The 13,925-nt window shown below is 35.5% G+C and overlaps 1 protein-coding gene across 2 annotated transcripts in view; it reads left to right on the forward strand.

Annotated features, from left to right (window-relative positions):
- The first annotated feature begins 12,645 nt into the window (after window positions 1-12,645).
- map2k5 (mitogen-activated protein kinase kinase 5) overlaps window positions 12,646-13,925 on the forward strand; it is a 75,601-nt gene continuing 74,321 nt past the window's right edge. The window contains exons 1-2 of one of the 2 annotated variants that reach the window (XM_015395079.1): window positions 12,646-13,022; window positions 13,261-13,309. In XM_015395079.1, the coding sequence (XP_015250565.1) occupies window positions 12,897-13,022; window positions 13,261-13,309 (175 nt within the window). In that variant the 5' untranslated portion in view covers window positions 12,646-12,896. The remainder of the gene's footprint in view (window positions 13,023-13,260; window positions 13,310-13,925) is intronic. The other variant, XM_015395082.1, reaches the window with a different exon arrangement.

A 13,925-nucleotide genomic window follows, 5' to 3' on the forward strand; every position in this document is an offset into this window, starting at 1 on the left:
TTAATGAAAAATTGGGGGCCGCAACGTTCAGGTAAGACCCCTGGAGGTTGTGTTTCTGGGGCATTGTTACATCCCACAATGAGGCGGAGGGGACATGTGCCTGAACAAAAAAAGCACACCCAGACATTCATGCATACACATTCTGAAGCCAACAATCAAAGCTAGCAGCGACTAATAGAGACACTCGTCTTTTCTTGGAAAGAAGATATTTCTCATGTATCCTTGATCATTTCAAAGACTCTTTAACAAACGTTGGAAATTAAATGTCTCCAAACCTCTATTAAGTACCTGATTAAACAGCTGAGGTTATTAAATACACAGCAAAAAGAAACATAGAACTTGGGAAAAAAAACAGCCTAATTTGTTTTGCTGAAACACATAAAACATATTTTTCTTTGCAGATCAAGGCCAGTTTTGTTCTTTCTGGAATGGAATGCTTTAAAAAGCTGTATTTTTTATTTATTTAGGTAAAATCAACCCTTTCAATATTTTTCTATTGCAATTTTTCATTAAATATGTCAAAAAATTATACAAATCGAATAAAAAAAAATGCCCCCCAATTTGTACCGAATAAGCAGTTTGCTTAATAACTCATTTAGATTGCTTATGTTGTTTGAAGCCATAAAATAAAATAACATTTAAAAGAGATAATAAACCGTAGTTTTTATTTTATTTATTTATCTAACTTAAGATTTAGTGATAGAGCATTTCAGAAATGTTATTTTATTTGTATTCATTGCCCCACATGTACCCTGAAAGTCCAGAATGGTAAAATATTGGCATGTCGGGAAGTTTCTGTTATCTAAAATCTTCAGTGATGCCCCAAAAATAATGTTTTGTTATCATGTTAGACACAAAAACCTGAGTGTCATCACAAATGCTGATAAATGCTGATGAGAAAGTTGAGTGTTAGTCCATTAAGCTGCAACATTGGAGCACAAGTTAAAACTGGGAAATAGGACAGACAAAACTGTTTCTCAGGAAATTATTGGATCGTCCTTAACTGTATTAAATAATATTCAAAGCATTTTCTACTTAAATATAATTTATATTCTACTGTAAGCCAAAGGATCTTATTTTTGCAATCATGTCCTAATTTGCGAGGTTCCATAACTAAAAATGTTGCATACATTTTAGATTTTTCTGTAAAGTATATCATAAAAAGGCATGAGAAAATCAGTTCCTGGTTGCGATGTGACAAAACGGGAAAAACTATTTTTCAACCACTGTGAAGGCAAAATCTTTGCATACTTTTAAGAATCTTTCATAACTGTCCTAGAAAAAAATGATGTTTTGTTTCTGCTTTTTTAATCTGGAGAAATGTTTTTGATATATCACATTCATATCTATGATTTCATTCATATCTATGATATCTATGATTTGATAGAAACTTTGTTGGGAGAAAAAACTAAATAAAATGAAATAAGAATCGGAACGTATGAATGTACGTAGGAATGTTTCATGCTAACTTTAACACATTGGATCCTTCAATTGTTAAATGTAGAGATAATCTGGAACCACAGGAGTGATTTATAGGCGGCATTGACTGTTGCAAGCAGAAGGTCAGACAGCGAACAGAAGGTTAACATTTTTAAAGCCTAAGTGATCTCATCTGACAGGCGGAACCAACACACACCTACAGCCCAACTTTCCACTGACTCACTGCAGTATCAGGTCCGTAGTTTGTCATGAATTAAAAAGCAAGCACAGATATAATGGCCTACTTCACAAACCTGCTATATGTGATCCAAGAGACACTTAAAAATTCCAAACCAGAAAAGCTTCATAATTTCTCTTTTTTTAATTTTAGAATAGTTTAATTGGCAGGGAAATGTTTGCTGTATTAGCCTAAGAAGGCACTTAAAGATAAAACACATTTCCACAGAAAATTAAGGTAGGAAAACAAAATAGATGACTCTGACTTTCTGTCTACTTTCACTGTTTGCTTTGTTGTATTGCCGTACATATGTCATGTAAAGGCTGACCATAATGAGATCTTTCTCAAAGCAAAGGTCAGAGGCATCACTTACAGCAGGAGATGGACCCCAACACACACTAACATGCAGTGCCTCAGTCATTTACCTCATCTTCTATCAATTATTGACATGTTGCTCCCAGCTGAAAAGCCAGCCAGACTTTCCGTTGATCTGTTTGATGAATATTTCAGCTGACAAACAGGCATCCTGAAACAGTACACCGCAGCGATGTGTGGCTGAAGAGAGGTCATGCATCTTCTCCACAATCACACACATATCGATGGGTTGCAGTGTCACTGCTGTGCTGTTTGAAAATGGCAGCGCTTTCACTGGTTCCAACAAGAATGCATTTGATTTTGCATCAACATGTATGCCTTTCTTTCATATTTTACACAATTTATTTTCAGTTTGCAGTGCATCATATTCTTAGTTAACAATAGTGGTTAGTGATCAGGCCATCTAAAATAAATATTTATGATAGATCATATAGATTAGAAATAGAATGCCCAAAGTGTATACATTACCACCTACGTTTTTGCACAGGATCCTGTATCGCCACCTTAAATGAGAAAAGAGTTTTTAGATATTTCAGGAAATGTGGGTGGAGTACCTCTGAGTAGTCAGTATCCTACCTACAATAGAAAGCAGTCAGAATCTTGTAATTTCAGAGAATCAAGCAGTTTTTTTCCCCCTCATGTTGGGGGCTGCAGTTCCTCCTCTTAGCTGCTGAGATCCTTTGAGCTATTGTCCTGTTTAATTAGGTTTTGGTTATGCTTTAATTTTTTCTTTTATTGGTAATGCACTCCTTATGAGGCACTTTCTTTTTGTTTTTTATCTGTGTAAATGTCATGTAGTATAATAATGCACACCAACTACTCACATACAACTGCAAAAACTTTACACTTAAGAAAGAGAAAATAACACATATTGTCAAAATGTTTCAGCACTGTTATGGAGTAAGAAAGTAATAAAAAATATCTCTTAAAACACATGTGACATCATCTTTTTACAAAAGATGTTTTTTTCCCCCTCTTATTAAACAAATATTACAGTGTTTAGTTTATACAAAGTAATTAAAACAATGGTCATTTTGTCATCACAAACAAAGAGGGTCAAACTTTATTTTAGTTTCAAAGCCCATTGATCTTCATTATTAAACTATAAATTGAATAACAAGAAAAACAGTTTGAACAATCAGCGGCAGACAGTAGCAATAAGTTAGGGACATGTATTTCTACCACTGAATTGGGACTCCTCCATAATACATGTTGTGAGTCTTTTCCATTTAATCAGATGATGGTGATTAAAAAAACATGACATATGTGAGGGAATGGATCATAATCACAGACCCCCTACCTCTAAAATAAATTTAATGGCAGTTGTGATAGTGTATTTGAATGATTCAGACACTGTACAATGCAGTTTTGTAAACAGTTTATCTATATTAGATGTGATATTGGCTCCAAATTGACCATTAGTTCCTCCAGCAGCTTAAAAAAAATGACGAACTTCATAAACAACATGTCTCTTCTATTTCAAATCTAACACTCCAAATATGTTGACACACTTTGGGAAGGTGTCTATTCCGTTCAGAAAATGCACTGGCAATCCACTTATGGTCTGATAAACTACACTATCGATAGTAATAGCCTAAATACGTTTTGTATATCCTCCCAAAATTTTGCAGGTTCTGATGATCAACACATATTCTGCATATTCATATTAATGTACTGTATTACTGTATTAATCCTGCCATTCTTCAAATATTACAAGCACACATTTTTAAGACATTGGGGCAGAGGATCAGTTTTGTTAGAGAGTAAATTAAATTTCATGTATTTTTATAAGAGCAATCTTTTCTTAAATTGAGCCTTAAGTCTTAGATATTTTGATCAATTCTTATTTTCATATTATTGATCCGGTTTTGAGTTGTTTTTATGTTCCTTCCTGTCACCCTTGTGTCTCAAGTTTTTTTTTTTTTTTCTTCCTTTGGTTTTCTACTTTAAGTAATTTTTGTCTTGAATTACATTCTTTATAATGATTGTTTAGTTTCCCTGTTTTGCTGTGTTTATTTCTGCACACACATTCCATTTAAAGATTCTTTAGTTCTCTTTTCAGCTCTCTGCTCTCCATCTGATAATGAGTGGCAGCAGCTGATTACTTATTCCAGTAATCAGCTTCCCCAACATTTAAACCTCTCAGTTGTCAGCCCTTGGTATTATGTGATTTTCATTGCCTAACCTGTTCTTTTTAATGTTCATGCTGGTTTCTTCCTGTTGCTCGTTTTACTAATCCCCTATGTGTTTTCTGGTCTGTTCTGGGATTTCCTTTCCTTGCTTTTTCCTCTTGCGAGTTTGGAGGTACAAGAATGGATTTAAATGATTAAAGTAATCATTTTTTCAGCATGGCAATACACCAATCACTATATTTTATTTGCTGCCCTTTGTTTCGAATTAACTTAAATTAAGATCTAGTTTAAGAATTCTGTGTTAAGCATTAATAACAAAAAAATTGCTTTTATTTTTGGATGAAAATGGATTTCCACACAAAGTGAATGAAAAGCATGTTACATCCTGAAGGGAAATGTATGATTTATAGGTTAGAATGGTTTTGTGAAAACATGCTATAAAATAAGAAGCATTTATGTCTTACATGTATTAAAGTCAGTTGACCACAACATGAGAACAAAACCAATAGAGTTCAGGTTAACTGGTGAAGGTGTTATTTATGTCAGCCTTTGTTCAAAAGCAGCCTCAATGGAGGGGACACACCTCATAAATTCTCTATGGCCCCTATGAGCAGGTCAAGACGGCACCAATATTTCCTCTTTATTAGAAACAACACAGAGCCATAAAGGGCATCTTTGAGGTGAATTTGAAAAACTGGAAACGTAAACAAAAGCATGCTGCTCAAAGACCTGAAAGTTAGTCACACAATCCATTTCTCGCGAGTTGTCCGTGAATCGGGATGTTTCCTCATAACTCCTGGCGACTTGCAAAGTCTCTGTGCTTCATCACAGGTCAACTTTCAAGATAAACTTTAAAAGAATATATAACAAATGATCACAACAGCTCAGGTAATTGATATCTGGTGAAGTGCCATAACCCTCTACATATCCTGACCTCAATTTGAAGCCTGCGTTTTGAAGGCCCATCAGAGGAAGATGGTATCGATCTGAGCGCAGACTCTGGCAGCACCAATAAACAACCAGCTTCAGGCCTCAAGGCTAAGGAGACACATCTTTATTTCAGCTTGAGGGCTTGGATACCTGAGGTGGGACATTATGTGCCCCAAAACAGATGGTTGGACACAATTTTCTTACAGAGCTTGCATTGGTTCTGTTGCTTTTGTCAAACTAGAAACATCTAAATGTTCCTTTTTTTCCCTTGGTGTTATTGTAAATGGAATCAAACATTTGTACAATTTTTTTAAAAATCAAAAGCCATCAGAACCATAGAGATAAAAGATCCAATATCATAAAAATCCAAAAACAGATGAGGAACAAATTCCTTTGTTATCCTGAGATGGAAAACATTTTTTCCAGTCGACTTCTTCAGCTGAATTTGACTTTATTGTTCATTGTTTAGTTTTAATCTGCCTGTAAAAAAAAGAGTAAATTACGATGCATCTGTGGCTAAAATAAAAATTTGATTTATCCAATGGACCAATAAGTTACAGTTTCTGTTCACAAAACAAAGATAATTTATTGTTATGTCTTCATACAGGGGTCATAAAAAGGGCCAGGACCAGTTCTACATGGGCACAGGCCCCTGTCACCCCCTGTCTAGAACCGCCCCCATCCAAAAGCAAACGGTGACCCAAAAGAAGACAGACCTGTCTTACATTAATATCATGTTGACCCCTGAATGTTTAGGGAAGATTTTTTTTTTATGATAAAACTGAAACTTCTGAAAAGCAATACAAGGCCTTGTCTGAATAAAGACTGAAACTCACTGCGGATCCCTTGTAACAATTGAGAAAGCTTCCTGGAGGGGAAGCGAAACATCTTAAAACCTTGGAAACCAAGTCTAGTGGATTGTTTTTTAAACTTTTACGGGACTTTCTGAAAGGCTTTTGTTTCTTTACAACCACATATATACTAATAAGCATTTTATAGAAAAACAAAACAAAACATGATGTTGATAGTGTGATGGTCTTTGGCTAAGATCTGTGAATAGTTTGTTAATATTCTTCTATAATAATGTAAACCTTTGCCACCTTTGAAAAAAAACTTGTTTATCTTCCTGTAAAAATGTGATAGTTTAAAAACAGCACATTGTTTTTGTTCAGGTTATCTTTGTTTTTATCTGATACTGAAATGAGTTGTTGAAAAGGTTCAGTCTGACAAAAAAGCACAAAAAACAGAGGGAAGCTATCAGCTGCCAAATACCGTTCCCCTGTACAGTACAGTACTTCAATAATTACTGATGATATAAATGAGAATATCCTGATGAAATCAAGCGGGTTGGACTCTGTATGTAAGGTAACACTTAATTCTTTATGGTCTTTTATATCAGCATTACAGTAAAAGACAGTGCTGACTTTGGATCATTAATTAATGATCTAAACAACCCTACTAAAGAAACAATAGCTTTCTGTTGAGAAAAAGGGTATGAAGCAAAAAGCAGCAGCATTTGTTGCACCCCAAACAAAAGATCAGTTAGAGTGAAAGAGGCAGCCGTGCTGCACAGAGTTATTGCTGTCTTGTTTACTTGCATTTCTCTCTTTGCTGAGAAAGTTAAATAAGTGTGCCTCATATATTTAGAGTCCAACTGAGCTCACTTTGTGCTAAGCAGCTTGTCAATAGCAAAGGGGGGAAAAGGTATGGAGCAAAAGAGGAGCTCTGATAAAATGGCTCTTAATTACCAGACAGTGAATGCTGGCCTTCCTTTTCCACTCTCCCCTCCTAGCTAAGTCAGGACTTTGATTTCTGATAATGTGGATTGCTGACTACGCTTCTGCAGGTCGGCCCCTAAAGCAGAAGGACCAAACGTCAAGCCCTGGGAGAATGTGTTTGACAAAATGCCATATAGATCCTTTGCCTTTCATCAGAGGGTGCTGCTGGTAGAGGCATTAATCAGAAAGCTTGATGACCCTGCTTTGTTTCCCCTTTACTCCCTTGTAACAATTAGACAAAGTAATAATTTCACACATTACATAGAAATCAATGAGTGTTTAGCCCAGCTGTTGGGACAGGTGTGAGTGATGGGGGATCAGTTCAATAAGAGTCAATGAAATGAACTTGTAACCTTTGCTTGTTTCTGTGTGTCTGTTTCAATCTGTAGTAAATAGGCAGAAATCTACACTGCATAGTTAATTTGGATGATTTCCTTATATAAGATACAAAAAAAAATGGTTTAAAAGTTCATCCATTGGCCAACCAGGGCATGGCTGTTTTGTAACCTGCTTGAAACCAGACCTGCCACAGTGGTTGGCAGAGCACACAAACCTTGAGGATACTGTTTCAAGTAGCTCATGTCTGCCAGTTTGAAGGCATAGGGAGAAAGAGCGGGCTTTAACAAGTTCTTATCATTACACATAACCCAGGTCAACAGACTCAGGTATCGGATGTGGGATCAGCGCGCTGTAAATTAACACAAGATGAGACTTCACTTTGTCCAAAGATCGATGCCTTGTTGTTGGAAGTGCAATCAAAGCTGCACAGAGCCACCGCTCCTCAATCATAAGGCCGTAATCAACAACAGTTTTAAGTGCTCCTTTGTTTTACTTTCAATTAAGCTCTGATGCCAAGCACCATCGGTTAAATACAAATGCTGTGTTAATGGTGTGAAAAAGGAAGTGAAAAAGTGATGCAGTTTTTTAACTCAAAATTTCTAATAAGTCAGAAAGAATTTTTTTCAATAAATTTAAATTTCTTAAAAGTAGTCCCTTTTTTACCATGGTGAATGTTTAATTGGCTAGATACACAAGGGCGTATAGGCATGTTAAAACTGTAGACAGTTTTAAAACTGCAAAAACTGTAATGAAACCAAAATATTAGATTCCTTCCAATGTTTAGAATCTCAAGATTTATCTAACATATATGCTTTTGGGATTGTGGGATTATCGCACAATTTTTGCGATTTGATTATAGCACAATATTTATCACAGATTTAATCAGTATAATTGTTTTTTCCTTTTTATGGAACCTTCAATAATATACATTTAAAATAACATTTTCCTTTTTCCAGTTTAGACATGAGAAAACATCATATAAAGGAATAGCAGAAAGAGGAAAGGCAAGGCAAGTCTAGTTTTATAGTTCATTTCAGTGCCAAGACAAGTGCTGTACATTGAACACAGGAAAAGTATACAGCAGTGACAAGGAGGCAAAAAAATAATTACAGAGAATAAAAGTGCATAATTGAAATAAGACAATTAAATAATATTGATAAAATAATTTATTAATAAAAAAACTAACTAAAGATAAATATAAGATAAGTATAAAGTATAAAGTAAAGTATAAATGGTTAGGAAAATTGACTGGAAACTTAATTCACAATGATTAGATCAAAGTCAAATTCCACTCTAACCAAATGCATTTTTAATACAGTTAGACGCAAAATTTTAGAGCAACAAAGGGTTTCAACACTTTTACAGTTTTATGAAAGTTTATTCCAGATTAGTGCAGCAAAACACTAAAAGCTGCCTCTTCATATTTGGTTCTGATTATTATGCATAGATTGATCCATCCCGACCTGAGAATTCTGGAAGGTTAATACGCTGACAATAAGTTTGTAATGTATTTTGGAGAACGTTCAGCAATTTATAGATTAAAAGAAGTCTTTTTAAGTCTGTTCTCTTTTATACAGGTAGACAGTGAAACAATTTTAGAACTGGGATGATGTGCTCCATTTTCTTCAATTTAGTGAGGATGCGGGCAGCAGCATTCTGGATAAACTGAAGCCATCTGATCGGGCAAACCTGTAAAATAGTAATTAATTCTACCAAAAAAGAGCTTATCAACTATTTTATCAAGGTCCTGCTGAGACATCATTCCTTTAATGGTTTTAAGAAACTATACAGCAGTAAATAAGCCAAAGTTTAAATGTATTATTAATCAAACTAAGATATGTTTACAGATTAAACATATAACAAATAAAATGAGCTTGGGGGGGTGTGGGTGTATATATAAAAAAATCCCCTTTATTTTTTTTAACTTATTTTACTTTCCTACTATATGACTGGACTAGGTTATTCTGAGGAATCAAATGGGGCATTTAGTTTTAAATCTTAGATGGGTAAAATGTATCAATATCACATAAGAAATAAAAAAAAATATGATTTAAAGATAAATAATTGAACTTTATTGATCTCACATTGGAGAAATGTACCTCTGCATTTAACCCATCCCTTTGGGGAGCAGTGGGCTGCCATTGTGTGGCACCCGGGGAGCAGTGTGGGGTTAAGGGTCTTGCTCAGGGACCCAGACTGGCAGTCTGTGGGAGTGGGGCTCGAACTCAGAACCTCAGGATTCCAAGCTCTACGCTCTAATCACTAGGCCGTCACTTCCCTGGCATTGTACTTTTTATACTTGTGCTGCATGCAAACCTTATCTATAATCTCAAGCTATCTTAAAAACTTATCTTTGATGTCAGTACAAAAACTGCATTTTATAACTGAAAATCAAATTTCTAAATTAAGAACCGTATAACCGAATCCTGCTGTGATCCCCGCATTCATTTCTATAGCTCTCCTGGGTCAGTCATAGCCTCTCCACAGTGTTTAGCACTCTGTTTGCCTGAAAAAACTTATAAAGTGCATATATGTGCTCCGTCTGAGCTACTGCTGGGGTTCATGAGCTCCAGACAGGGGTACCGCTGGCTACTTCATCCCAGTTATGCACTGGAAAAATGATCTAGAAATAAGTAAAAATTCCTTAAATTAACTGTATTTACCTTTAATTTGAGTAGGTGAATGAGAGTTTGCCAATGGAATTAATATTTTTACTCTTAAAAGATTATATAATATGCACTTGAAATAAGACAATGCAATTGAGTTTTTTATTTTAAGTGTAATTGTCTTCTTCCATTGGCAACATGTCTCCTTTACCTGCTTAATCCAAGAACAAATGCACTTATTTTAAGAAAAAAAATGACGTATTATGATTTCGATTTCTTTCAGTGTGGACCTCTCTCAGCTGGTATTCTCACACTGATTTCCTGCTTCTGCTGTCTGAGCTCCAGAACTTTGCTCACCTTACCTCTGCTGTCCAGGTGATTGGTCCTGCTGAAGAGCAGGAGAAAGTAGTTTACATAGATAATAAAAAAAAGGATTTTATTAGTCTATATAAGATTGTATATAGGCCTAACTTTTTGCAGTCACATTTAGGCGTAATAAAATCTCTACAGTCACTAGTCTGTCAGCTCTGCACTGTACAGCCAAACATGTCTGCCTGTCATGTTGAGGTCTAGCATCTAACCCACATGCAGAAACACTCTTCAGACGGGGAAAAAGTTAAATGGTTTATTTACAATGTTTACAGATAAATGTGAACGGGTTCTTGGCTCGGCAGGCTGGTCACGGGAGGGAAGCACTAGAGGAGGAAAGATCAGTTAGAGTGGATCCAGGAAACTTGCAGTTCAACGGTGACTAGGATTAATACCTGCTCAGAGGGTATTCAGATCAGCAGGGGGGAAACCTTGTGGGTCCAGAGGCTGTCGGCAGGCTGAGGGCAGAGGCAGAGGCAGAGGCTGAGGCGGAGGACAGACAGGCTGGTTCCAGGAAGCGATTGATTTATCCAGGTTTAGGAAGATCTCCAGATAAGTCAGGATCTGAGAGGCAGAATAACACAGGGTCAGGCTTGTTCACAAAAATCAGATAACAGATCAATAAGGCTGGCTCAGGTTTTGCTGGTACCATTACTGGCAAACACTCTGGCAGGGAAGTGTCAGCCTCCTCCTCCTTATGAAGGGCTCATGATGAGCAGATGGAAAACAGGTGTGTCGAAGTCAGCTAATGCCCTCAGGAGGAAGATCTCAGGCGCCCTTTGGTGGAGAAAATTAGACAAGCCTCCAGATCCCAACACTGCCTCCTTACAAACATTACCTGCTCTTTTGTAACTATGAATAGCAATTTTTGTAATTATAAATAGCAATTTCTAAGGCAATGAAAACATCATGCTTGAGAATTTCAATTCTCATAAATACTTATGCCCAGCATTTACATTTCTGTCAGTAAATCCTTGAAATTATTACGCACTGTAGCTTTAAGATTATTGAAAAAGATACAAATTAGTGTTTTATTATTTGAACTTATTTTCATCTGTTAAATCATCTAGATCTATGATCTGCTGTAGATACTCTTCATTGGGAAAACTATTTAGAACATTTTTCCTTAATTTCTTTTTACCTTAACCTCTTTCGTCATTAAAGCACACACATTCTCACACACACACACACATTTGTAAGCCGTAGGGTAAACTTGTGGATAGGGCTACACTTTTGCTCTGAAAAAGTTTGTTGTTTTTTTTTTTTTTGTTTTTTTTTTGTTTTTTCCCTACGGTGAAATTAGAAATGTCATGAATTGTTAATCTCAGAAAATGTGGTAATTTCAATCTCAAGTCAAGCTCTACAGTACATATTGGTGTCTGGTGTGTTTTAACAGAGACCAAGTTAGGTCTGCAACTAACGATTATTTTGCAAATCAATGAATCTGTCGATTTGTTCCCAATTAGTGGATTAATAATCAAATAGGAAAAGGTTTCTTTTTATGATTTTTTTATTTTTATTTATGAAATTAAACCAGATAAAACTAAAAGTTTCCCACTGGAGGAGTTTTGGATAGAGCATATTGATAATCTAAAAAGTTTATTTATCTTAAATGCAAAATGTTTACGTTTTTTTTTTTTACAATTTTGGAATAATTGCTTCTCAAGGCGGGTCCTTTCGTCAGTTAAAGGCATGTTTTTGAGTCTCTACTTCAATTAATGATTAATCGATTACCAAATTAGTTGACAATTATTTCAATAATCGATTAATCACCATTAATCTGCTTGATTGTTTCAGCCCTAGTTGCAGTGCGTAATAAGATAATTAATGCAAAATTAAGTTTAAGTTGATTAAAAACAGATGATCATTGAAAGAAGTATTTTCTAAAAATGTGTATTCAGGTCAGTTGATTATTAGACAGTATTTTATGTATTTACCATCGCCATTTAACATCTTAACATAACTCAACTTAATATACATGTTACATACTCAATCAGAAATGTCTGAGAGAATACATGACTATGTGTAAATGTGAAATTATGACTAAACCCTCATGTATCTCTTTCTTAAAGGAAGCAACAATTTATTTCTCTACATTATCTTCTCCCAATAACAAAAAGGCTATTAAAAATTTATCATTATGTCCTAAATTCAAAATATTTATGTAATCCCTTTATATGCTTCTGTGTCTTCTATGTCTAGCTTTACTCAATTACTTTACTATTTTTAAGTTTATTCAGTAATTTTTTACTTTACTATTTTTAAGTTTATTCAGTAATTTTTTTTATTATTATTATTATTATTACTATTTTTTTCAAACCCCTGACTGTTCCTTGGAAATTTTACTTATTTATTCTTGTAGTAAAAAAAAAGTTTTCTAATAAAGCTTTAACAAAAAAGTAAGATGATGTATTTTATTTTGAAATTCTGTAAGCGGATGTTGTTCCGGAAACGCTGTTGGAGCTACTTCCTTCAAACTAGCTGCCTAGCTAAACACCTTCTGTGTTCCTTAAGAAAAGTTTTCTTTAGGACGAAAAAGAAAACACATATTTATCTCAGCCTGAAGGTTTCCGGCGGGGATGCCTTGACATTAGCGGACGAGCTCATCTTTTTTTACAGTTTCACGTCACTTTAATAGGAAACAACCACTGCAGGAAATTAGCTCGCTAGCCTTCATACTCAGGAATATGAGGCTTAACCTTTCGTTTTTATGCTTATTTTAAATCCTCCAGGGGAAATGGACACCGAGCCGATAATAATCCGTATAAAGACCCCTTTAGGGGATATGGATTCGTCTGTGGACTATCCATCTGTGCTTAACTTCAATGACCTGCTGGTGAGTTCAAAGCAACCAGAGAGCTGTCAGTTAAGCTAAAAGCAAAACTTTCCCACATATCTGTAGCTTGAATCCAGTAAATACCTGTTTGGTGGGACAAATTCAAACACCTGCCTCTGTTTTTTACTTGTATTTCCAGCTCATACACCCCAGCTCTGTGTCTCTATTTAAAATCTTAGCATTTGTTAACAGATTTAAAGTTGTGTTTATTCCAATTTTAACTCTCCAAATATTTCAGGTCGCAATCAGAGACGTGATGCCTGAAGCCACTGTCACTGCCTTTGAATGTAAGTTCCTCCTGGTCCAATCTAGTATTAAAAGCAGCTTGTGTATTAAAACATTATTTACTGGAGATAGCCTCTTAAACACACACACACTCTAATAATAACCTAAGTTAAATTGCTAGCAGATTTCCATGTTACTTACCTATGAAGTGACATGCTGATCTATTACTAAGAATTATTAGGGTGCAAAAAATGCAGTTTTTGAGCAGATTAGGCAAAAATGAAAGCCATTAAGTACAATGTCTTAATATATTGAAACAATAATTGATATTACTCCTTGAACAACTGCATTTTCCTATGTCAGTCCATATTAAATAAATACAAGAGGATGTTTGGGCTTTCTTGGGAAAATATCTGTGTGCAAAAGTTTTGGGAAACTGTTTTGCACCTTAAAGGCATAGTGATGGATTTTCATGAATTTTTGAAAACTTAACCTCTCCACTTGCAAAACCCTGTACCCTGAGAGGGAGCACCTATTATGTGTGCAATAGCATGCAACAGCGTGCGCACTCTGTTTATGGGGACTGATGGCCTGGTGGTTAGAGTAGTGCCGTGTGCTCAAAGAAGGTTGTAAGTATCCGATTTGATCCCCACAGCTTGAACTCTGGGTTCCTGAGCA

Source organism: Cyprinodon variegatus, unplaced genomic scaffold (assembly GCF_000732505.1).
Source record: "Cyprinodon variegatus isolate N-32 unplaced genomic scaffold, C_variegatus-1.0 Scaffold724, whole genome shotgun sequence".
In the NCBI taxonomy this organism is placed as follows: Eukaryota; Metazoa; Chordata; class Actinopteri; order Cyprinodontiformes; family Cyprinodontidae; genus Cyprinodon; species Cyprinodon variegatus.